General features: G+C 47.0%; 1 protein-coding gene and 1 pseudogene across 1 annotated transcript in view; both read right to left on the minus strand.

Moving 5' to 3' along the window:
* Positions 1–7,219: 7,219 nt before the first annotated feature.
* Podxl (podocalyxin-like) overlaps positions 7,220–22,800 on the minus strand; it is a 46,698-nt gene continuing 31,117 nt past the window's right edge. The window contains 7 exon segments of the mRNA NM_138848.1: positions 7,220–11,093; positions 12,100–12,267; positions 12,481–12,542; positions 12,761–12,908; positions 14,812–14,883; positions 15,183–15,400; positions 17,233–17,742. Coding sequence (NP_620203.1) covers positions 10,896–11,093; positions 12,100–12,267; positions 12,481–12,542; positions 12,761–12,908; positions 14,812–14,883; positions 15,183–15,400; positions 17,233–17,742 — 1,376 coding nt within the window. The 3' untranslated portion in view covers positions 7,220–10,895.
* On the minus strand, positions 17,751–22,321 carry Dppa4-ps8 (developmental pluripotency-associated 4, pseudogene 8; annotated as a pseudogene).

Genomic DNA, 22,800 nt, shown 5'->3' on the forward strand with positions numbered 1-22,800 from the left:
CGTGTGTGCCATTTTCATTTGGGGATAGTGGTCAACACTATGGCAGCTTTAACTAAGAAGCCTGATTTAGCTTCTTTTCCTGGTTCTAGAAACTATTGTCATAGAACTATTAGCAGTATACAGGTTCTGAAAGAGCTAGCTCATGGAAATCAGTGTACCACCACACTTTACAGCTGCCGTCACCCTCTCTTTTTGTATTTTAGCCTAGCCTTTCTGTTTCTGCCTCCATCAAGAGCATTAATTTTCGGTTGAAGTTGAAACTTGTGCTAATAGTTGACTTTTAGTGCTGTGCGTGCTTTTAATCCCAGTGTTTGGGAGGCAGAAACAAGAGGATATATGTCTAAGTTTAAGGCCAACCTCTCTACATAGTAAGTTCCAGGCCAACCAGGACTTCAGAGTGAGACCCTGTCTGGGTGGGCTGGGGGAGAGGAGGCTAAACTTATGATGCAGTTTGAATATTAGAAATGACTTTTATGGCCACTAATTGATATTTTTTATTTTTATAATTAAAAATAATACAGTGATAAAAATATCTCCTGCCTTCAAGAATATGAATTTAGGTAGGAGAGATGGCTCAAGCATGTAAAGAGGCTTGTTGGCAAAGCTGACCACCAGAGTTGTCAGGACACACGTCCATGTTGGAAGTGAAGAGCTGCTTCCCACAGTTGTCCTCTGACCTCTACACATGCACAAACATACAAAATAAGGGAATAAGTAAATGAATTTTTAAAAAAATTTAAATATGAACTTAGATTCAATTCCAAGTGAACATTTGATTTTCAGTCATAAAGCTAGTGATAAAATTGTTGGACAGTAGCATGTATACCCTTTAACCCAGGGAGTCCTTAGACAGCACAGTAACTTAGACTTCCTAGTACTCAGGGAGAAACACCTTCTGGAAAAATTCTGCTACTGACTGTCTTTTTCAAAAGCCACAGATCTTGAAGTGGAATCCTGTTCACAACACAAAGCAAAGGATGGTTCTAATTTCTCTTCTGCATTCAAGGTCTTTATAAATCATATGTGCAAATGTGCAGTCTCATCCCTGAACACTGCCAGGCTTGCTTGGAAACAGAAGTCCATGTGGATGTCATCTGACAGCTATGGAATAAACAACAGAAAAGGTGGTGGTAGTGATGGGGTGTTTAATAAGGAAGGGAACCAGTTCTGAGGGCTATGAAATTGTGCGTCTTTCTTTTCTCTGCTACTCAGAGAGCCTCAGTGGGCTGTTATTCGTGCATGTTCACTGTCCTAAGAACTCTGACTTGGTTGGGCTAAACCTCAGGAAGAGAGCTACAAAGGAAAAAAAGTGTGCTAGTAAAATAAAACAACAACAAAAAGAAAAAAACAAAAAACAAACCCTGGAGTTTGAATGTTCCCAAAGCTAGGCAAAGCAAAAAGCTCTCCATTGTTAACCTAGAATAATTTGATGGATTCGGTACTAGTAAAAAAGTTTTCAAAGGAGGTCAAAGCTTGTGTTCTGTATAGTCTTGGGAAAGTAGCATTTTTTTAGGTAGCTAACATTCTTCTTGAAAATAAAGGCCTTAATACAAAGCCCAGTGTTATCTTTAACTTTTAAAACTCGGTAAGTAGTTTCCTATGTATGGCCAGTTCCCTGATAAGTCCTTAGGAAAAAACGATAAATGAAACATTGCAGTTTGCAATTTGGAGGCTCCCAAAGAACTTGCTGAGTCGTCATTTCTGAGCTCCTCCTGCAGTGCAGCCCTGAACTGTCTTGCATGCAAGCCTCAAGCCCAGCAAAGAGTTTTGATACTTGAACTGGCCGCCACACAGGAAATCAGCCCAAAGACATCATCGGTCTTCATTTTCATTTGCTGCTTAGTGGATGCCAAGTTAGCTGGCAAAAAAGAAATATAGTGTGTTCCATATCGCAGCATGCCAGTGTGTGTAAGGGTTGCTGAGACTCAGAGAGCCTCTTGGGAACTTTATTTCTCTCCCTTGTTAGCAAGTCTCAAGAAAGTACCGAAAGCTTAGCTCATGTTACTAGGTTGGTGTTCATTTACTAAATCCAAGAATGGAAAGAAAGTGGTTATTGTGCACTTGAAAAACATACAGAACTAAACGGACAGATCTTATGCCTTAAAATGAATTACTCCTATATGGTCCTTATGGGTCCGACTCATTAGTCTGCAGTGTTGCAGGCATCTGGTATTGTTACTTTTAGGTATTCTACACATTTGTATAGTGGTGAATGAAATTGGAGAAGAACCTAGAGTTTGCGCCAGTTCCCTAAACAGCTGTCACAGCTTTTCAGATTCAGTTACAGCCAAAGACTAGAAACCATCTGGCCATTCGGGCCTGAACTTGCAAATGACCTTTAAACACATTGCTGTGGAATTGCCACGTCTACCCTCTTAGGACAGTGACCACTGAGAACAGCTGTGTGCAGCTTCTCATTTTTGTGCCCATTTCTTGCTTGTGAGAACACATGGAAAAGTAATTGTCAGCCAAGCCCACTTAATGGTAAATGTCAAACTCCAAAGTAGGCGATGTGTGAGTGTACTTCTATGGGGAAAGATTTTTTAATTGGGGTGAAGCAATACACACATGCAGCAAACTCACAGTGAGGAAGACTCACAGAAAAGCAAAGGGGACTCAGGAGGCTGGAGCCCCAGATATTTATTTTTTTGCCTGTTTTGTGAGAGAAGAACATGTGTTTGGTGTTTCCAGAGATCATCAATGAACAGTGGTGCTCCCTTTCCTAACCATCCCCTAAGCCTAGACTGTTTTTTTTTTTTAAGGTGGTCTGCCTTTTGACATGCGTGCAGTGTCTACCAACAAGATTGTATAGTATTATCTTTTCTGTCCAGCCTCCTGCTTCATTTAGATGTTGCAAAATAATGTGTTTTCTTTGGGCAGCTTTTGTTTGGAGTGTCTGTGTATGCACTTTCTCTTTTAGAAGTAATTATTTCCCCTTTACCACCACTCTGAAGTTCTGCTCTGCTGAGCCTTCAGGCTCACAGGAGTACAGAGACGCAGAGGACCTTTTGCATATCTTTAGTTTTGAGAACATGCAATGTTCCATCTCTGAAAAAAGTTTGTAAGCCACATAAGAAAAAAATGCTAGAATTTGTTAAAGTCAGCTTTTGTGAATTAGAAGTACTTAGTGACCATCTCCCTGGCCTACCTCCATCTGTACGTAGCCCTTCTGGGTGAGGACATCTGGCCTGGACACACCCGAGATCAGATTGGAAGGTAGGGTTGTAAGTGGTCTTTGTGAATTTTACTAGCATTAATAAAACTACGCCTATTACAGAAAACTGAGAAATAACTAAGTTGAAGGAAAAAAGGCTTTAAAAAAGACGTGACACCACACACACACACACACACACACACACACACACACACACACACACACACACACCCCTTTGGTTTTTTTGAGACAGGGTCTCACTTTGTAGCTCTGACTGTCTTGGAATTGTGTAGACCAGGCTGGCCTGGAATGCAGAGGGCCTGTCTCTACCTCCCAAGCACTGGCAGTAAAGGTGTACCATCAGGCCTGGATAGCCATTTTCTTCTTCTTTTTTTAAGACATTGTTTTTCTTATTTTTCCTTTTGCTACTGGTGTGCAGGAGGCCTAGGTTGCAGAGGTCTAGCTCCTCCCTGCTTATGTTCTTAAGCAGTACCTTGCCATAAATAACTTGAAAAGTAGTCTTGTTATGTGTCTCTAATGATGGACTTTGGAGAAAAAGAAAACCTCCCCAGCAGCTATGGAGTGTTACTTGTAGAGGTTATTGGAAATTCTATCCCTAAGACTGAATTTTTATGGCCTTTAGGCAGCATCACAGGCATAAGAACATAAGCAAACTTCTGTTGGTGATGAACTTTTTATATAGCCATAATTAACCTCACTCAAAAGACCAAAGCAAAGCGAAAGAAATACAGTGTAAACAGAATACGAGAAGTCTTTCTCTGGAATATAAGCTCCTTACCGTGTTAAAAAAGTGCTTAAAAACAGTGTATGAACAGCAGCAAGGAGCCAGGCATTTCTTCCTCAGTTTCCCATTAGAGCCTTCCTCTTGGGGTGTGGAGGAAAAAGTCACCTTGTTGGGTTCTGCCTTCCACCCCCTTTCTGTGGCAGTGCTAGCACCAGACAGTAGCATCAGAAGCAGTACCATGAGATACCTGAAAGGCCAGCATGCATGAGCATTTAAGCAGTGTTCTTGGGTCTGACCTCATCTCCAGCTCTGTTGAGTTCTGCGATCTTCCCCATCCCCAAGCTGGCGTGGTCCTCTCTGGTTTATCTGTTGTCTAATCCTTGTGGACTTTCTAGGATTTCTTTTTGGTAAAAGTAATTTTCTCACCCTGGGTTTGGTACATGTTATCACTACTTTGTGAGTAAATAAACGAGTGATCTCTGCTAAACAACAGCGGTTGTAGAATTGTGTTGTATATAATGTGCATACGGAGAGTGTATTTGTCCCTTTTCTTAATAAAAATTATGAACACATGTTTGCCAAAATTACTTTGAAATTTTAAGAAATTACATTTATGGGGTGAAGTCAGTGGAATGTTTGCCTAGCAAGCAGGAGGTTTTAGATTTGTTCCTCACTCATAAACCCCAGGGTGGGGTACACATATCTATAATCCCAGTATATAGAAAGTGAGCAGGATAAGGAACTCAAGGTCATCCTTAACTACATAGAGATTTTGGGGCTAACCTGAGCTACGATACTCTGAAGTGTGAGTCAGGCCTTCAGAGACGGACAGTAATGGACTGCACAGGCCTTGGGTGCTTTCCCCTGAGACTGCTCAGGTAGAGTACTGGACATGCTCAGTTTCTGGGGAAGTTTCCATTTTTGAGAAACAGTGGCAAATTGTTCCATGGGGGAAAATAATCTGCTGTCTGCAACCAACAATTTACCTTTTTGTGAGTTTGAGTTTGTTTCCTGGGTATTCGTCATAGAGGTTTAAAAGTAGGAGGCAAACTAGACTGAAACAAAATTAGTTGTAGGAAAAGTAGTAAAGGGAGAGATGCTAGTTTCCAAGTTTAGGAAAGTCTAGGTTTCTGTCTCAGCCATGGAGGAGGAAGGAATGTTAGGGTTAAGAGAGTTCTGGGGGTGGGCTCTAAAGCAAGGTCTCTCCACCTGTCGTCTGATAGGGTTCACATGCTCCAGGCTTTATGAGCCTGCATTGTCAGGTATGTATTCAATCAACCTCTTCCTGCATCGCTTTCATTGCTCGGGTGTATTTTAGTATGGCTCAGAAGTAATATTTCTTTGTGTTCTGAAAACAGGAAAACATGAGGTACACTGATAAGGTAAGAAATCGCCTTTCCCCTTGGTTAATCCTCCTGAGAATTAAAGGGATCAGAATGAGGAGCATGCTGACAAACTTATCACTACCTCCCATCTGGAAGATGGCAGTGAGAAAGCACATTGAAGGTACCAGCTGCTCCTGTCCAGTGCATTCAGGCCCACTGGTCAGAAGTTGCAGCTTTGTGGTCAGTATGGCCACCCACATGTACTTTCTCACCAGTGACAGCCAGAGGTCATGGTAGTGGGTGGGAGTGGAGTACAGTCACGTCCACAACAGCAAACTAATGAACTTTCAGTTGGAAGAAGGGGGTGGCTGTGCTGCAGCAGGGCTGGCTGCGTTCTCCTCCAGCTTTAATACGATGTACCCTCCTCTGCAGTGGAGATGTGGGTTGGGGATTTAGCTCAGTGGTAGAGTGCTTGCCTAGCACGTGCAAGGCCCTGGGTTCGGTCCCCAACTCTGGAAAAAAAGAAAAAAAAAAAAAAAAAAAAAAAGAAGAGTGGAGATGTGAGGCAGCTGGGCGTGATGCTTCCAGTTACCCAGCCCTTTCTACAGTGCCCTCGATGTCCACAGAAACTGTTCTGTGCTCTCAACCAGGAAAAGCAGGGGCAGTCAAATACACCCTTGCCAGAGACACTCGAGAACAGGGAAAAGCCAAGGAAAAGGGATCCATCCACTGTGTTGCAGTCTTGATGATTGACGAATCCCAGAGATAAGGATGTTTGGCAGTGTACATACTGTACCAACTCGTACGTCTTGCCCAATCTCAACTCTATGGTAAATATTCACAGTAGATCGTCTCTGTGAGACTCCTGATAAGCTGCCTATGTTCGTTAGAGAAGCCAGTCCCATCTTTTCTTTTGGGGTTCAGAAGAGAGGTGGTTTGGAAGGGAGCTTATAGGTTGAAAAAAAAAAGAGTAACTAAGAGGACCTCTAAATTGTTAGGGCAAGGAGCCAGGCAAGTGGCCTAGTCCGGAAGAGAATGGAGCCTTAGAGCTAGTGTGTGGGCTGTGATAAATCGTGAGTCACTGTTAGAACAGTGTGCCAGCAGGGCCATGGTCCTTTGGGAGTTCCTGGCATTGGGATCTTTTCTGTGTCTTTGGCATACTCATGAGGTTAACCTCAAAATACCCTGGCCCTAACTCTGGCCTGCCCCTCTGGGTGTCACTTGCCTACCAGTGCACAAAAAGGGGAAAAATGCATGGTAACTGTGGATATAATCTAGAAATGAAGTTTGTTTTTAGAATTCAAGCATCATGGTGGTATGGAGAAAAGAACCTGGCACTAGAGAGAGAAAAGATGCAGTCAGGGCCTAGGCCAAAGAGAGGAAGTCTGCAGTTTATCATGTGCCGTGCTGGGTTTCCTGTAAGTGAAGTGAAAATGTCATGACTGCCGAGGTGGAGGCAGAGATGGGCCAGATCTGCAGGACAGACCTTTCCCTGCTTCAAGCTGTGTGATTCAGGGTTCCTTTGCCCTGAGAAGATGTAGCTGTCTGTAATGTAGCCAAGAGATGGCCCATGTTCACAGCCATCAACTCCATCCTTCACTGTGAGAAGAGAAACAGGCAACTTGTAGCAACCATCTGTGCGGAACTGAGCTGGTTTGTAGGGAGCTCGTTTTGATCTCTTGATGTTTTTATACCCAACTGGCGTGGCATCTTTCTTTGATGGTGGTCACTTATCGTTACACTCCAGACAGAAGTAAAGGGGAGTTAGTGACAAATTTGTAAACAGTGCACAGTGAGGAAAGCAGTCCTCTCGGGCTCAGGCCCTGGAGTCCTCCACCCCTTCCAGCATCCCCTCTTCCCGCTCTACTGGTGGAATGCAGCAGATACTGGTAAGAGCAGCAGATACCGCCTGAATTAGACCTCAAAGTAGCTGATAGCCTCAGGTCATGGATGAAGACTTTTAAGCCAGAGCAAAACATTAGGGTCTGAACCAGCTTACACAAAAGCATTTTAATTGACGGTGTACGATTTTCCAAAATATACTTTATAAGAAAATGCAATAGTTAACTATAGTCTCTCGATAAATTCCAGTGTACTTTAGACCCCTGTCCACTACCACATACACTCCCCCAATCTCCTGGGCAAGCTGGTTGGCATTCACAAAGAAGCAGAAAAGCCCCATGAAACAGTGATCCCAGCTCAGTGGTGGATTTTCCGCAGACCTGAGAGGGAAGGATCATGACTGACAGTGACACAGGCTGCACTACAGAGCTTCTCCCTCTCTACCTTCATCTATGCTAGTCCCTTTGATCCTCATTCTACTGGACATTCCTCAGGAACTTTTCAAAATTATTTCCTGACAGGAAAAAAAAAACCAAGCCCCCAAAATATTTATTGATATCTGGACCATGTGATTCCAGAGCCCAGCACATGGCTGTTTGTGTCCCTTGTGTCCTCCTAGCCCTTCCAGGGTTATTATGAGGAAGGACTGATGGTATCCTGTATTAACCTTGTACCTGGGAGCTGTAGTCCTTAATTCCCTGTTCTTGAGAAACATGCAGCACAGAGCAGGCAGTCTGGGATGCATGTTTTCATCTTGTCTCTGGCCCTCGGGAGATTCTTTGTGGCTTCAGATGTGTTTTCCTGTAGAAAGACTGTATCTCCTAAACTTCCCCCGTGACCATCACAGACCATGCTAAACTCCAGCCCGAACTGCAGCAGGATGGAGACTTGGCTGGGGAGGAGCAAGGACAGTATTTTAAAATTTTAAATCCCCTATCTACAAGGCAAATTCTCGTGTTACCAGCCTGTCTTGTTATATTCTTCAGTTCTTTAAAAAAGTCATTTCTACTAAATAGACATTTACATTCTTATTCAGAAAATGGGGGGTGGGAAGCTTAGCTATCAAGTCTTTCCCAAAGTTTACCCTCTGGAAGCAGTACAGGGTAAAATAAACATGTGGCTCTTGTATTTACATTGTCAAAAACGTGCATAGGTCTTGTCAACTTCAACTTATTCTTCAAAGTTTCACCAGTGTGTTGTCCAAAAAGTAGGCAAAAAAACACAAAAAAAAAAAAACCCCCAAAAAACCAAAACAACAAAAACCAATAAAACAGTAAAACACCTGCTGGTTCTCTCTATCAGGAAGATAGAGAGCGTGAGTGTCCTAAATGAGTCTGGATCCTGCTCGGCCAGGCAGACTGCTCTGTGCCCTGTGCTCAGCTGCTTCCCTCGCCATTCACACGGCAGGCAGCACAAGAGCGGCTGGCTTTGTTCAGCCAACCATCAGGCCCTTGGGTTTTGCAGCTGGGGGAAGCCATTTTGCCCCTGAAATGTGAAGTTCTGATTTCTCTTTGGTACAGCTGGTTCTAAAGGTCCCCTCCGCTTCCTTCTCTCAGACTGGGCCTGAGATTCTGAACTCACAGACAGCTCTAAAAACCCAGTAATAAACACAGGAAGATAACTTTTATAGACACTAGCAGCATGTCTTGTGTAACAGATGTCCCAGTGGTTAAGAGCAAGTGAAGGCCAGATTCTCAAGCTGTACTGAAATGCTACACAATTTGAGTGCACAGGAAGGGACACTGGGCCAGCCTGGGCAGAGTTTCTATGGGCTTACCCTGGGCAGAGCCAAGGCTATTCCAACAGCTTAGACACAGTATCTGTTGTCTAATGTTACAGCCATATCTGACAGGCTGTAGGGTTATAATCTGACCAGTTTGCAGAGAGCGCATGTGCTGTCTGTCATGGCCTTACCCATTGATTGTAGCAAAGGAGAAGGAATGCTGGCTGCCTCTCAGGACAGAACCTAATGCCGGGAGCAAATAAACCTAATTTCCCCCCAAATTGGCACTGCTCCCCACCCTCCCCTGCAAATCTGAGAGATGCAGGCCAAGGGGTTTGTGAGTTCTTGTTAGCGTTTTTTTTTTCAACTCCTGTGAAACTCACTGAGAGCCTTTCTTGACTTCTGGCAGCCTTTCTCCTTAGCCTATCTCAGTGTGACAGCTATAACAATGGGATTAGGCAGAGAACACCTGTCTGTCCCCTAGCTCCCCTTCTAAATAAGCTGCTTCAAACCAGACAGTCAGTCATGGGGATTTATGCCCAAGAACAATCCAGACCATAGGCCTAATTCAAAGCTCCACACAGGGTCCCCCACCCCTTTCTCAGAAAACCAGATGAAACATCGCTATGCCGGGCCCTCGACAGTCTTGTACATGGCTGCTTGACTCTGCTGAGCCTGTAAAACTCCTGTGCTGGGTCCTAGGCATGGTTTTGTTTCCCTGAGAGGCCACCAGAAATGGTACAACTGGGGTGCTACAAAGAACACCGGAAACAAAAACCTGGCTCCGTGCTAGGAGAATGGGTAAAAGAATCTTAAAACTGCATGTTCTGGGCCTTTCTCCATGGCAAAGGAGGGTGCAAACCAATGAAATGAGCTAACAGTCTCCAGGATCTGAGCTTTGGCCTTTGGCAGTTAGGAGCTGAATTAAACAAACACACATGCACACAACACACGCACACACACACAACACACACCATAACACAACCACCCAAGTTCTCGGTAACTTGAAAAGCCCCTGAGCTTCCTGTGGAATAATGCCAGGTAGGTTAGATCGATTGTCTACTGAGACACATTTGCCAATCAGGAACCAATTAAGGACCGGTCAGAACCCCAGGACATGTTTGTCCCTAGACAGCTGCTCTGTGACACTCGGATTTGAGGAGTCACCCCCTCAGCTGAGCAGTGAACAAGGAAAAGAGGAACATCTTGCTTTCAGTAGCTACTGCAGATTTGTTCCTAGAGGGAGCAGAAGGCCAGAGGACATTTGGGGGAGTGTCTTCTAGGGAGTGCCTTGAATGATAGGCCAGTGTCAGTACAGAATCAGCTGCCATGAGGAAGGCGTCCCAGCCTGAGCTTCCTTTTCCTCTGCCTGCCCACCCACCCTTTAGGCAGACTCCATTAGATAGTGAGGCCTGTGTGTTAGGTCCCAATCCTGCTAAGCAAAGGCAAGGAAATCTTCCCAAGAGGTTCAAAGCCCTGCCCTGGGAAAGAGTGGGACTAAAGACTGACTCATAGGAAGCGGGATTCAACAAGCTGGCAGAGGCCATGTTAGAGGAGATGGAAATTTGGGGCCTGTCCTTGAGACCATAGAGGATTGGTTTTCTTTCTAGCCTGCCCGCTTTCGTGTGTCTTGTGCCTTGGGGGATGGACACAAATGAACACAGTAGTGTGTCTTGATGCAACGAAGCACCAGACCGAGGGAAACCACCCTTGTCACCAAATGGCCGTGTGGCCCTGTGCAGGTTACCTGACCTCTTAAGGCCTTGGTCATCTTACTTATGAGATGGGTGGGTGCCATTCCTGGAGGAGCGCCAGAGCCTCTCGCATGGTGTTCTCCACCTTCCTGCCTTCCAGCGGCTCTGGGCTCAGGCACAAGTAGGTTTTTTTACATGAGGAAACTGGACAGAATGTGACTTCGTTGAACTTGAAAGGGAAAATTAAGGCCTTGTGGGGATGGGGAGGAGGGAGACAACCCTCGGTGTCCATTCTCCCTCCCCAATCTTTCTGTCTTCAGGTGGGAAGTCCCCTCCCCTCCCCGCCCCCGTCCAAATGGCACTTTGGGTGGTCGAGAGCTCTGCGGTGCGGTCGGAGTGGCTGGCGGACTGATCAGAGGTGTGTATCTTCCTCCTCATCTAGGTCCTCCTTGGTCAAGTTGTCCAGAGGGACGATCCAACTGTCTCCCAGCTCCCCGTTGAGGTTGACCACCTTCTTCTCCTGCATCTCAGAAGGAGTCTCCATCACTTCCAAGGTTGGGTTGTCATGGTAACCATTCTCTACTGTCTGCAGCTCCTCTGTGAGTCGTTGCTAAAGTGGGGACCATAACACAGGAAAGAAGGTGATTTTGGAGTGCTGTGAGCTTTCATATGAAACATTTCCCCATTCACCCCAGGGACAAGTGGGCTAGATTAAATTCCGGTGGTTCACTTGTGGGGGCAGAGACCACCCTGGCCTTGACCATCTCATGAGTGCTCCCCCATATCCTAAAATTACCATCTGCTCTCTATCCTCATCCCAGTGGCAGTCTGTGACGTCATGGAGAAAGATTTCTGAAGACATTTTTTTGTCCTTAAATTCTTTTCTCTCTTCTCTATCCCTCCCCCTAAGACCTCTGCTTTTCTACCTCATTCCATATAATAACAGAGGGGGGGGGGAAGAAGAAGCTCCTTCAGACCATCTGCACGGGGTGGTCCTTATGGACCTCCAGGCAGTAGTTTGTGCACTGAGATTTGGCTGTGGAAACGCATTGCCATCACTCATGCCTCATTCAGTGTTTGAGGTCAGTAGGTGTGGGAACTGTCCTGACGCTCTCAGTAGTTTGCAGCTAGGGTGCATACCCACAGCAGAACGGCACCCGAAAGATGAGACAGGGTCATGCTGTGTAGCCCAGGCTGACTTCAAACTTGTGATCCCCCTGCCTCAGCTTCCCAAGTGCTGTGGTTACAGATGTATGCCACCACACCAGAGAAGATGTAGTTCTAGTAGATCGGGTAGAGGAGCGCTTGCCTAAGGTGATAGGATAGATGATATATTGAGGGATCATAACCCTAAATCTCTAGAACAGCTCTGCAATGTACCGTTCCCACTATGCTGATGACAAGGCTGCAGACTTAGCACTGACTTTCAGACACGGACAGAACCAGGGCTTAAAGCCCCTGTCTCTGCTCTTGCTTCCACATCAAGTCTCCACTGTTAGAGACAAGCTGGCTTGATAGTGGGGACCTTGTTCAAAGGGTCCAGGCCCACTCATGTGGAGGGACCCAGTGAAAGGTGCACTGGGTAACGGGGCTACCTAGAGTAAGAAAATACCCACTTGGTCCTTCCTCTGGGAGATCCGCTGGTGACAGCAGCCGTAGAGGGCAGCAACGAGGAGCAGGAAGGATGCCATGCAGACGATGGTGATGATGAGAGGAAGGCTGAAGCGGTCCTCGTTGACTTCTGGAGGTCCTTCCTTCCCCAGATGAATGTCGATGACTCCAGCCTGCCGAGACACAGAACTTAAGTGGCAGGAAACAGAGTCCGGACCTCCTGTCCCCACTCTAGTCAAATGGGAGCCCTTCTTCTGTGTCTGCTGCCCCATCCTACTGCCCACCCTGTCCACTGGGATGTGCCTCTCCTGTATACTTATACCATCAAAGGGCCTCTTACACCAGAGGACGCTGGGCTTAGGACAGTACAGGGCAAAACTTCTTACCTCTGTCAGGTCGTCCCATTTGTCCTTCAGCAGTTCAAACACAGCCTTAGGAGAAAGCTTCGCTGTGGGAGAGACAGAGACCAATGCCTCCAGAGTCCAGCCCAGAGTGAAATGGCAGGGGCAGAGCGGGTGCCCCAAGAAGAGGATGTCCTGTATCCCAGTCCCTCTGGTCTCCTGGGATGGTTGCTGGCTTGTATATTTTTAGATGCCTCCACTCCCCAACCATTCTTCTGGGGCACCCCCGCCCGCACAGGCCCAGGTCCCCTCACTCTCGACTCACTCTCAATAACGATTCTCTTCACTGCCACCGCCTGGTTGTCTAGAATGGGGGCCAGCTCCAGAGCACACGAATCCTCAGCTGGCTTGAAGGAGGCTTTGGCTGAGTGACACAGCAGTTCCAAGAATCTTTCATTTGGAGGGCTCCCCTTCTAGTGTACAGAGAACACAGGTGATTCCCAGGCTGTGCCATGACTGCTTGGGCTTCTGAGGCTGCCCCCTGCCCACTCAGCCTGCAAGAGTCCCTTCTCCATGCTTCACTGCTGCTACTCTAGGAAGTAGCACCAGTGATCGCCGGGAATTAAGTTTTGTATTTTTCTCTCAGGTTAGTCCTTATCCTCTCAATCTCATTCCAAATTCTTTTCCCATTCCCCTCAGCCTGGACATCTTGTCTGCATGTCACCCCCGAGGCTTCCTCTGTCCTCCCTGCAAGGTCCCGGAGGCTCTGGAACCAGTGACTGTATTATGCCTCAGCTAGGAGTGGGATAAAACAGGGTATAGGAGCTGTGGCACTCCTCCACCGCCAGGGGAGAGAGGCAATGCAGGGATTGAAACCTGCCAGTCTCTAGCCTCTTGTCGCCACCTCAGGCTGAGAGGGAAAGAGAAGCACACAGGTTCTGGGGATATCCACAGTGTTACGTACATGGACCTAAGCCCAAAGAAGACAGAAACAGGGTTTTCGGGCTGATGCTGAGGTGTAAGCTATGGGCTTTTATTTGGCACTGCCAGTTCAGGCATCGCTCACTGATGTTTTCCTTCTCTGATTCTGAATTAAATGCTAAGATTGAAAGCATGAGCTCTTGACCTTTAAGTCTCCCACATGCTACCCCCCCTACACTTCCCATATGCCAGTTCCTTTGGCCTAGAAGCGCTTTACTCCACCACCAGGAGTGGATCCAGCACTTTCCATCATCTTTTTCTAGAACAGGGAAGAATGTGTCCCAGTAACAATACATATCCGGTGGACTTCAACCTAGACATTCATCTTGGGGGCAATTTCAATGCTATTCCTGCCTTCTCACCAAAGCTCAATCCCAGAACAACGTTTCTCCCTCTAAACCTCTGATGGCCAAGTTTATGCCTCTGTAGTTCACTCAGTAAGTTACAGCAAAACAAAACCCCTGGAAGAAAATAGCAGAGCCCAAGGTCTCCAACCTAGAGAGAACCCAAGCAAGCCCTCTTCTATTCTTGATCCTAGAAGTGGCTGCAAAAATGGCAATGGCCAGTAGAGGGCAGCAACGAATCAGCTGCCTCCAGTACCAAGGAGGTCAATGGCCATGTGCTGTGCAGGTCCACCAAACCCTTGGTCCCAGAACACTGGTAGTGTGAAGGGAGCTGTACACATTTCTATACCCTCTTATATGGATCTATGCAGGGGACCAGGAACTATGGCTGCACTATCAGGACAGAGGGCGACTGCTCAGAATGTAACTCTCTTCTGAGGCCTTGGAGAGTGCTTCCTCTAGCACTCCTGTTACTTTTTTTTTTTTTTTTTGGTTCTTTTTTTTTCCGGAGCTGGGGACGGAGCTGGAGACCGAACCCAGGGCCTTGCGCTTCCTAGGCAAGCGCTCTACCACTGAGCTAAATCCCCAACCCCTCCTGTTACTTTTAATAAGAAAAGTCTCATTAAGTTGCCAGGATTAGCCTCAAATACACTTGGTGGCCAAGGCACCACTTTGACTTCAGTTCTCCTGCCTCAATGTCCTAACTAGCTGGAACTAGAGAGGGGTGGGGGTGGGGGTGGAGAAGGGGAGATGAGAGAGAGGGGGAGGGGGAGAGAGAGGGGAAAGGCAGGGGGAGGGGAGGAGAGGGGAGGGGAGGGGAGGGGAGAGAGAAAGAGAGAGAGAGAGAGAGAGAGAGAACGCGTGCAACTAGAGCAGTAAAAGTGGTGGCGCGTGCTCTGCGCATGCTCTGCACATTCTCTGGGCCTGAAGCAGGCCTGTGTGCACTGCCTGACTTAGAGAAGTCTAAACTTGGATGGGAAAAGACTATTCTCCCTTTCAGGAGCTCACGTACTGGGTGGGATGTATGGTGAACTCAGGCATGTGTACTCACACAAAAGCTGTCTCTTGTGAGGTTCAGAATGAGGAGTTCCTCGTGGGGCTTTATGGCAGGATCACATTTTAGCTGGAAGAGGTCAAAAGATGAAGGTTTAGGCACAGAGTCACCTGATCTTGGATTCTCCTCTTGGTGAGCGTGGGTGGCACAGGGGAAGTGCAGATAGCATGCTCCGGCCTGGCTAGTCAGTTCCAAAACCAGGAGTACCTGGTTACCCAGCCTCTTCGGAAAACTGGGTAAGAACGGAGGAAATGGGAGACAGACAACTTTTCCTTAAAGCGCCCGCCCAACCAGGGGCTCTGAGAAGGCCAAAGGAAAAGACTTCCCTTGAGTCTGGGCTTTCTCACCCCATGCTCTGCTAGAATTACCTTGTAACTCCCAGACGTCCAGGTGGAAGAGGGTGTGCTCGGGCCTTGAGAGACCACTGGAGTCCAACTAGAAGTGGAGTGTGTGAATTCTTCGGTCGTAGGCACCGACTCAGTTCCCCCTGGAGACCCCGTAGGCTGTAGTGGTGTGGAGACCGGTGTGGTGATGCCTGGCGTCGAGATAGCGATGGGCTGAGTGCCTTCAGAGGTGCCTGTCGGTTCTATAACAGACAAAGCAAAGGCGGGGGAAGCCAGCTGTACCAGCCAAGGAGGGGTCTTTTCTGGCTTTATGATTCTCACAAGCTGACACCAGTAGCAATGAAAAGGGAAAAGGCAGGAATGACAAAGTACTGTCCTGGGCCGTGGTGCATAATGAGTTAGACTTGGATAAAGTAAGAACTAAGCAGGAGTCACAGAAATTACGCTGCAGTTACCTCTCTGAGGCACAGATGGGGCCCGTGGACAGGCGAGCCACAGCTAACAAACTGTGCAAGCCTTGTAGGAGGGGCTGTGCTTGGTGTTTAAAAGGCATGTGCTCCTTTCAGGCAGTCCCTGCTTATGAGCAGGGAAACTGAACCTTGGTGACTTGTCCAAGGTCACATGGTACAACTGCAAGACTGGACGATTTGAACAGACCACTCTGAGCCTGTGCACTCTGAGCCCTGCCACAGGGTGTGGCCCTGTCTCCCAGGGCATAGGCTCATGCTCAGAAACTCCGACTCGGGATTTTAAGGCTCTCGAGCTGGCCATAGATTTAAGCACCCAGTTAAGGCTGGCACTTTTAAAACTAAGTAAGTAGAGACAGAAATAAGATTGGATGTGATGGTGCAGCATTAATCCCAGCATCTGGGAGGCTGAGGCAGACAGATCTCTTGTGAGTTTGAAGCCAGACTGGTCTACAGAGCGAGTTCCTTCCGGGCCAGCCAGTCTCAGAAAAGGAAAGGAGGGAAGAACAGAGGAAGCGAGGGAGGGAAGGAGGAAGGAAAGGAAAGAGAGGAAGAGAGGCAGGAAACAGCAGTACGCATAACATGCCACAAGTCCTGAAAGAATGAATGAAAGCTTGTAGGAGTCGGCCACTCTCCTGTTCCATTAGATGTGACCAGGGATCCAACTCAGGTCATCAGGCCTGGCAGCAAGTGCCTTCACACACTGACCTTTATTGACTTATTTTTACTTATTTAAAAGTGTGCTTCCTACGGTGGGTTGCTACCAAACAAGTCTGAGAAGCATTGCTTGAGAATTTTCTAACACCCTGCTGTCACAACCACATCATCATGCCTGGGAATATTCTGTCTTGGTTGAATTATGCACTACTCACCTCCATCACTGCTCAAAGGGGTATCCAAGGCTAGGTCTGATGAAGGCACAAGACAGCATAGAATGGCTAAAACTCTGTGAAGCGTTATCTTCCAACTGAGTGAGAGTATGAGAAAATGCACTGCCAAGTCAGTCTGTCTGTCTCTGTCTCTGTCTCTGTCTTTGTTTCTGTCTCTGTCTCTGTCTCTGTCTCTGTCTCTCTCTCTCTCTCTCTCTCTCTCTCTCTCTCTCTCACACACACACACACACACACACACACACACACACACACACACACACACACACACACACACACGTGTTTTTACCTGCCTTTTTCTCTATGGACCACATGTATGCAGTACCCATGTAGGCCAGCAGAGGGTGTCAGATGATTACAAATGGTACTCAATTGCCCTGCATGTGTTGGGAATTGGACCTGGGTCCTCTGTAGGTGCAGCCAGTGCTCTTAAACAAAAGAGCCTTTTCTCCAGCCCTTCTCAATTCTTAAGAAAAACAAAAGCAACCTGACATGGTGGTGCACACCTTTAATCCCAGCACTCAGGAGGCAGAAGCAGTTAGAGCTCTTGAGTTCGAGGCCAACCTTGGTGTACAGAGTGAGTTCCAGGCCAGCCAAGGCTACACAGTGAAACCTTCTCTTGAAAAACCAAAAGAGAGAAAAAAAGATGAAAAAAGAAAGAAAGGAAAGAAGGAAGGAAGAAAAGCAAAAACAAACAAAAATTGCCAAGGAATGACTTACTGGATGTAGTAAGTATCCACAACAGCGTAGTGTTGTCAGAGCTGGACACAGAAGCAGAGCTGCTCTGAACAGTGGTGTGCTGTCCCTCAGAGTGGCTCACAGGCTGGTGAGGGCTTGCTGTGCTATTTGTTGTGGGGGTAGAAGGAAGCTTTGTCGAGGTATTCAGGTCAGTAGGTTGAGAAGAGGCGTTGACTGGTCCCAAAGTGGTTGGTAGGGCTGTGGTAATTTTGTCACTGCTCTTGCCTCCAGAGGAGACTGTCTGCCCACTGTTGCTAGTAGTGGGGACAGTGCTAGTGGAAGAGCTTGTCCTGTCAGTGGTGGAGTCACTGGTAGTTGTAACTGAACTGTTACTGCTTTGAGTGGCCTTGGGGTCTGGGGAGGAGGTTGAAATAGATGTCGGTGTTGGAGGTTGGACTGAGCTTTTAGGTGTAGCATTGCTTGGCTGGTTTGTCGCTGGTTTGTCTTGGTTCTGGTCAATGCTAGTTATATCAGATGTGTCAGTCTTATTTCCTGTTGATAAAGACAACACAGCATCAAGCCAGGTGTTAGCCAGAATGTTTGTAGACTTCTCTAGGTCATCCCCAAGGTGTAAGGCTCCCATCTGTCTCTGGCATTTGTCTTACTGAAGCCTGCACCCTTCCTTTTCTTTTTTTTTTTTTTAAGTCACAAACCAGATTTGGTGTAATATTTTACAACAGCAGAAAACACACCCAAATACTAAACACTAACATCACACTACAAACCAGGGAAGAGGACACGCAGAGGCTACAGGCACAAGCTAAGTCTTTACGGTTGACCGATGGGACTGGCTACGACCCCATTGTGCTGGTGACAGGGCTAGCAACTGTTGTATCTGGAGATGTCATATTACCCTGGGACCTACCTGCAGCAAACACAATAGGACACTTTATCTCCTTCACACAAGAGTAAGAGGCCACTCCCAGTGTTCAGTCATCGCAATGAGCAGAGGAGGACCTTTTGGTGGCCTCACCGGCTTTTTCTAAACTGCTTGTACTCAAGCGTCTACTAACTTACAATATCCCATCATTCCTGGGTGAGACAGCCACCTCCAAAGGTGTGGATCTTCGTCAGTCTCAGTGTTAGCCGCAGCTCTGCTGATAACGCCACAAGAGTGAGTGATGCCGCAGCCAGCCCAACCTTCATCTTCCGAGGCTCTTAGTTAAGACCCTGTTCCTACGAACACACTTGGGGCACAGCATGGTGTCCTCCAGGTGTGGGGGTGGAAATGTGCAGGAGGAGGGCAATCGCTTTCCCTTTCTTATCGGGTACCCAGGCTTGTCCAGCATGGAACTGCAGCCGAACCCAACCACTTGAGGTGGCAGGGAGGCTTGTCCCATGCACCACACACCACGTTTCCCCATAGGTCTCTGATGTCGCATTGGAAGGCACTGCCTTGAACATCTTAGCATTGGCTACAATTCTGGCCCCAGATGCCATCACTGCCCCGGAGGCAGATGTATTTACCAGGTTGGTGCTAACTTCCTCATAGAGCATAAGAGGATCAATGAGAGCAGGTATCTGCCCCGAACTGTCACCTGACAGTCTTTCCCAGGTTTGGTCTTCATTATATTGCGAGATGTCTTCAACCTGGCCTCTTTGGCTTAGTCAGGAACATTCTTCAACTCGGACTTCCTACAAGTGTGTCCTGGAGTCTCAGGATCTTGTGCATTCTTCTCTTTTGGTTTACAATCTCCATCTATCTCTGACCTTTTTTGCCCTCCCCCTCCCCCCCCCCCCCCCCGTTGCTTTAGTCTTTGCAGAAGACGTGCTACACATCTGGCCTTCCACTTCTCCCCTCGGCCCTTCTGCGCTCTGCTTCTTGCTTCCAGCAGTCTCCATCTTGAGCTTAGATGAAAGCTCCGAAAGAAAGTTCACCCAGCTTCCAAATCGCCTGCATCCTTCCCAAGTCTACGGTTACACAGCCCCTCACATCTGTCATGGGGCTTTGCTGCCCCACCCCCAACCCCATCCCCACAGCTCCCAGATGGCCCTGCTTTCCAAAACATTACAGCAAGTACTGGCAAGAGCCTCATAGTCTTTCCAGGGATGACAGAGCCTACACAGACAAATGGATGACAGACGGCAGCTACACAAATGCTCACAAGGACCCTCTGTGGACTGCTCTAGGGAAAAGCAGTGTGCTGGGCTGGGTTTAGCTTGGCGGCTTAACCTAAGTGGGGTACGGGTCAAGGAAGAGAGGCTTTTTGTTTGTTGGTTTAAAAAAATGGGTGTTGAGGGCGTTGTTACAGGACAGGGCTTGTGGTGACTTGTGTGGAACAAGACCCAGAACCTAAAACCCCAGGGAGATGACAAGAAGACAGAACAAGCGAATAACAGACTCGGGTAACTTCAGGAAGAATGAATAAGGAAAGAAAACGAGGTGTGGTGGGGGTGAAGACACCTCGACCCAAAGCAACTCTGGATAAAATGGGGTTTATTATGGCTATAGTAGGGGTCCTGCTCCATTATATCGGGAAGTTAAAATAAGAACATAAGAGCACCATACCCAGTCACAAGCACGGGGAATTACCATGTGGTCCCCGCACGGTCGCTCAGCCGCCACTCTGCTCCCTTAGACTGTCTACATCCCTGGTCCCTGGCCAGGAGGAGGATGCCATAGTGGCTGGGTCTTCCTACATCAATTAACAGTCAGGATAATCTTCCACAGACATGCCCACCAGGCCAACTTGATCTAGGTAACTAATTACTCTGTTAACACTCTCTTCCCCAACCGCTCCAGGTTGTATCAGGTTGGCAGTTGAAAGTAACCAACGTAACTCAGCCCTCGTCAACCTGACACACAAATCCATCGCTTTAAGCCATTGACAGCAGCCCCCTAAGGACCATTAAGCCAAGGGGAATGCTGTGTGAACAAGAATTATCTCCAGCAGAGAACAACAGGAACAAATGTGAAGGTCTCCATCCAGGGAAAGGGACTGAGGGCAGGCAGGAACATCAGCATGGAGCTTAGAGAGTAGGGGAGGGGCAGCTGAGACTGTCGCCCTTAGAGAGCGAGCGACCCAAACTGAACAGCTCTGAGAATAGAACAAGGTTCTCATAAAAGTATAGCCCAGCCCATGTGTGCTGAGGGAGTTCTTTAATCCCAGTACTTGGGAGGCAAAAGCAGATGAATCTCTGTGAATTCCAGGCCAGGCTGGTCTTCATAGTCTAGAAGAGTCAGAGCTACATAGAGACCCCATCTCAAAAACCATGAAAATGACATAATACACACATATATAAATATTTATATATAAATATATAATATATACGTTAAAGGATATATATGCATGTGTATGTAATACATATATAAAATACTGTATATAAATATATATAATTTATAAATTAAAGGTTATATATATGACTGGGATCTTGACTATTTATGAAGAAGACATATACATATAGATATACATATATACACACATATATGTGTGTGTGTGTGTGTATATATATATATATATATATATATATATATATATATATATATATCCTAGATCAAATGATACCTAAGTTCAGAGGCCAAAATAAGGCCTTTAATCTTAATTACATGTAAGGATGAAAGTTATCACACGGGTGAGAAACCCGTGCTTTCACTTTTGTAGAGTGCGATCTAAAGGGAGACAGCCTAGGACCAGTGTCTTTCAGTCACCCAAGGGAAGGGCTGGTGGCTGGAGGTGGGAGCTAGACACTAGAGACAAGCAGAGGTTGGATTCAGGACTGCATTTTGATCAAGCCAGTGTGGGGAAGGAGGAAAATCAGAGACTGTGAGAGGGTGTTGGTGACTTCTGATTTTCTCCTTCAGCAGAAGCGAGGCTGTGCGGGGAAGGGGTGCAGTGGCCAGCTACGTTTCTGTCTGGACAACTCCTCACCCCGAGAGACTGGCCAGACCGAGACTGAAGATACCACACATCAGTTTGCCCAGTATTTCCTGGATCCACAAGCAGGTGTCAGATACACAGGACAGGCAACTAGCCAGGAAGGGAAGGCGGCAGTAGGAGACTGTGTTCAAGGGCAGGCAGTGCTGAAAGGTGACATCGGTGAGCATCCAGTGCTCTGCTGGGCATCTTGAACCACAGTCTGAAGAGGGGGGTGTGTTTCTCCATAAATAGGCAAGACCCAGTCTCTCTCACACATGGTGTGGCAACATCAAGTCTTATGGGAGCCAAAGGCAGTCAAAAATCTACTAAGGGGACAGCATTCTGGTTCACGAAGTGGCATTTGTGGGACTGACTGCTATATTTGACTGAAGGGCACACAAAATAGAATTAAAAAAAAATCAGTCTACCCAGATGTAGTGGTGCATATCTCTTGTCTCGCTACAGTGAGTTCAGGGAGTTTGGACCACTGAGACCCTGTTTCAATTCCTGGCACACACAAACAAATCTAGAGCCATGTTGCAGGAGTGGAGTAGGGGTGGGGGGGGGGAGTGAATAGGCACATGCATGTGATCATATATGTATGTTGGTTGTGTGCAGTACATGTGGGTACATGTGGAAACTGACAGCCTTGGGCATCGTTCCTCAGGAGCCATCCACCTTCTTTTTTGGGACAGGTCTCTCACTGGCCTGGAACTCACTAGTTAGACTAGGCTGGCCAGTGCGCCTGAGAGGAATGGTGAAGGGGCAGGTTGTTCCCCCTGTCCCAGCCCTGAATTATAAGCAAGGCTGTGGGGGATTGGACATCAGTTCCTCATGTTTGCATGGCCAGGGTTTTATCCACTGAAACACATCTTCCCAACCATCTAGGTGCCACACTTTGACTGAGGATTTCCCAATGGATAGCATCATAATTTCTTGTCACCCTGACATTGCTAAGGAGGTGACAATGTCAGTGGGATTTAAGAGATACAGAGTCAGACGGTAACTCTGTGGTGATTTGAATAAGAATGTCCCCCATAGGCTCATACATTTGAATACTTAGTCATCAGGGAGTGACACTATTTGAGAAGAATTAGGAGGTGTGACCTCATTGGAGTAGTGTGGTCTTGTTGGAGGAAATGTGTCACTGAGGGTGGGCTTTAGGGTTTAAAAGCTTGCCTGCCTCTGCCTCTGCCTCTGCCTCTGCCTCTGCCTCTGCCTCTGCCTCTGCCCCTGCCCCTGCCCCTGCCCCTGCCCCTGCCCCTGCCTCTGCTTCCCCCCTCTCTATTTATATAGATATGTAATATATACGTTAAAGGATATATATATATATATATATATATATATATATATATATATATAGAGAGAGAGAGAGAGAGAGAGAGAGAGATCTGATTTTGGATTAGGATATTGTTCTCAGCTACCACTCTAGCACTACATCTGTATGTCTGCATGTATGTCTGTGTGTCTGTCTGCCATGATGACAGTAGACTAATCTCTGAAATCATAAGAAAGCACCCTGTTAAATGCTTTCTTCTTATAAGAGTTACCATGACCAGCCAGCTGGGTGGTGAGTAGAAACAATTTTATAACTGATGGTGGCTTGGATTTTATAGAACTGAGGGTGCTGTTAGCACAGTGTAGAGTTTTACTGTGCTACTCCCTTCTTAGCAGATATATTAATCCCACACTG

Source organism: Rattus norvegicus, chromosome 4, assembly GCF_036323735.1.
Source record: "Rattus norvegicus strain BN/NHsdMcwi chromosome 4, GRCr8, whole genome shotgun sequence".
In the NCBI taxonomy this organism is placed as follows: domain Eukaryota; kingdom Metazoa; phylum Chordata; class Mammalia; order Rodentia; family Muridae; genus Rattus; species Rattus norvegicus.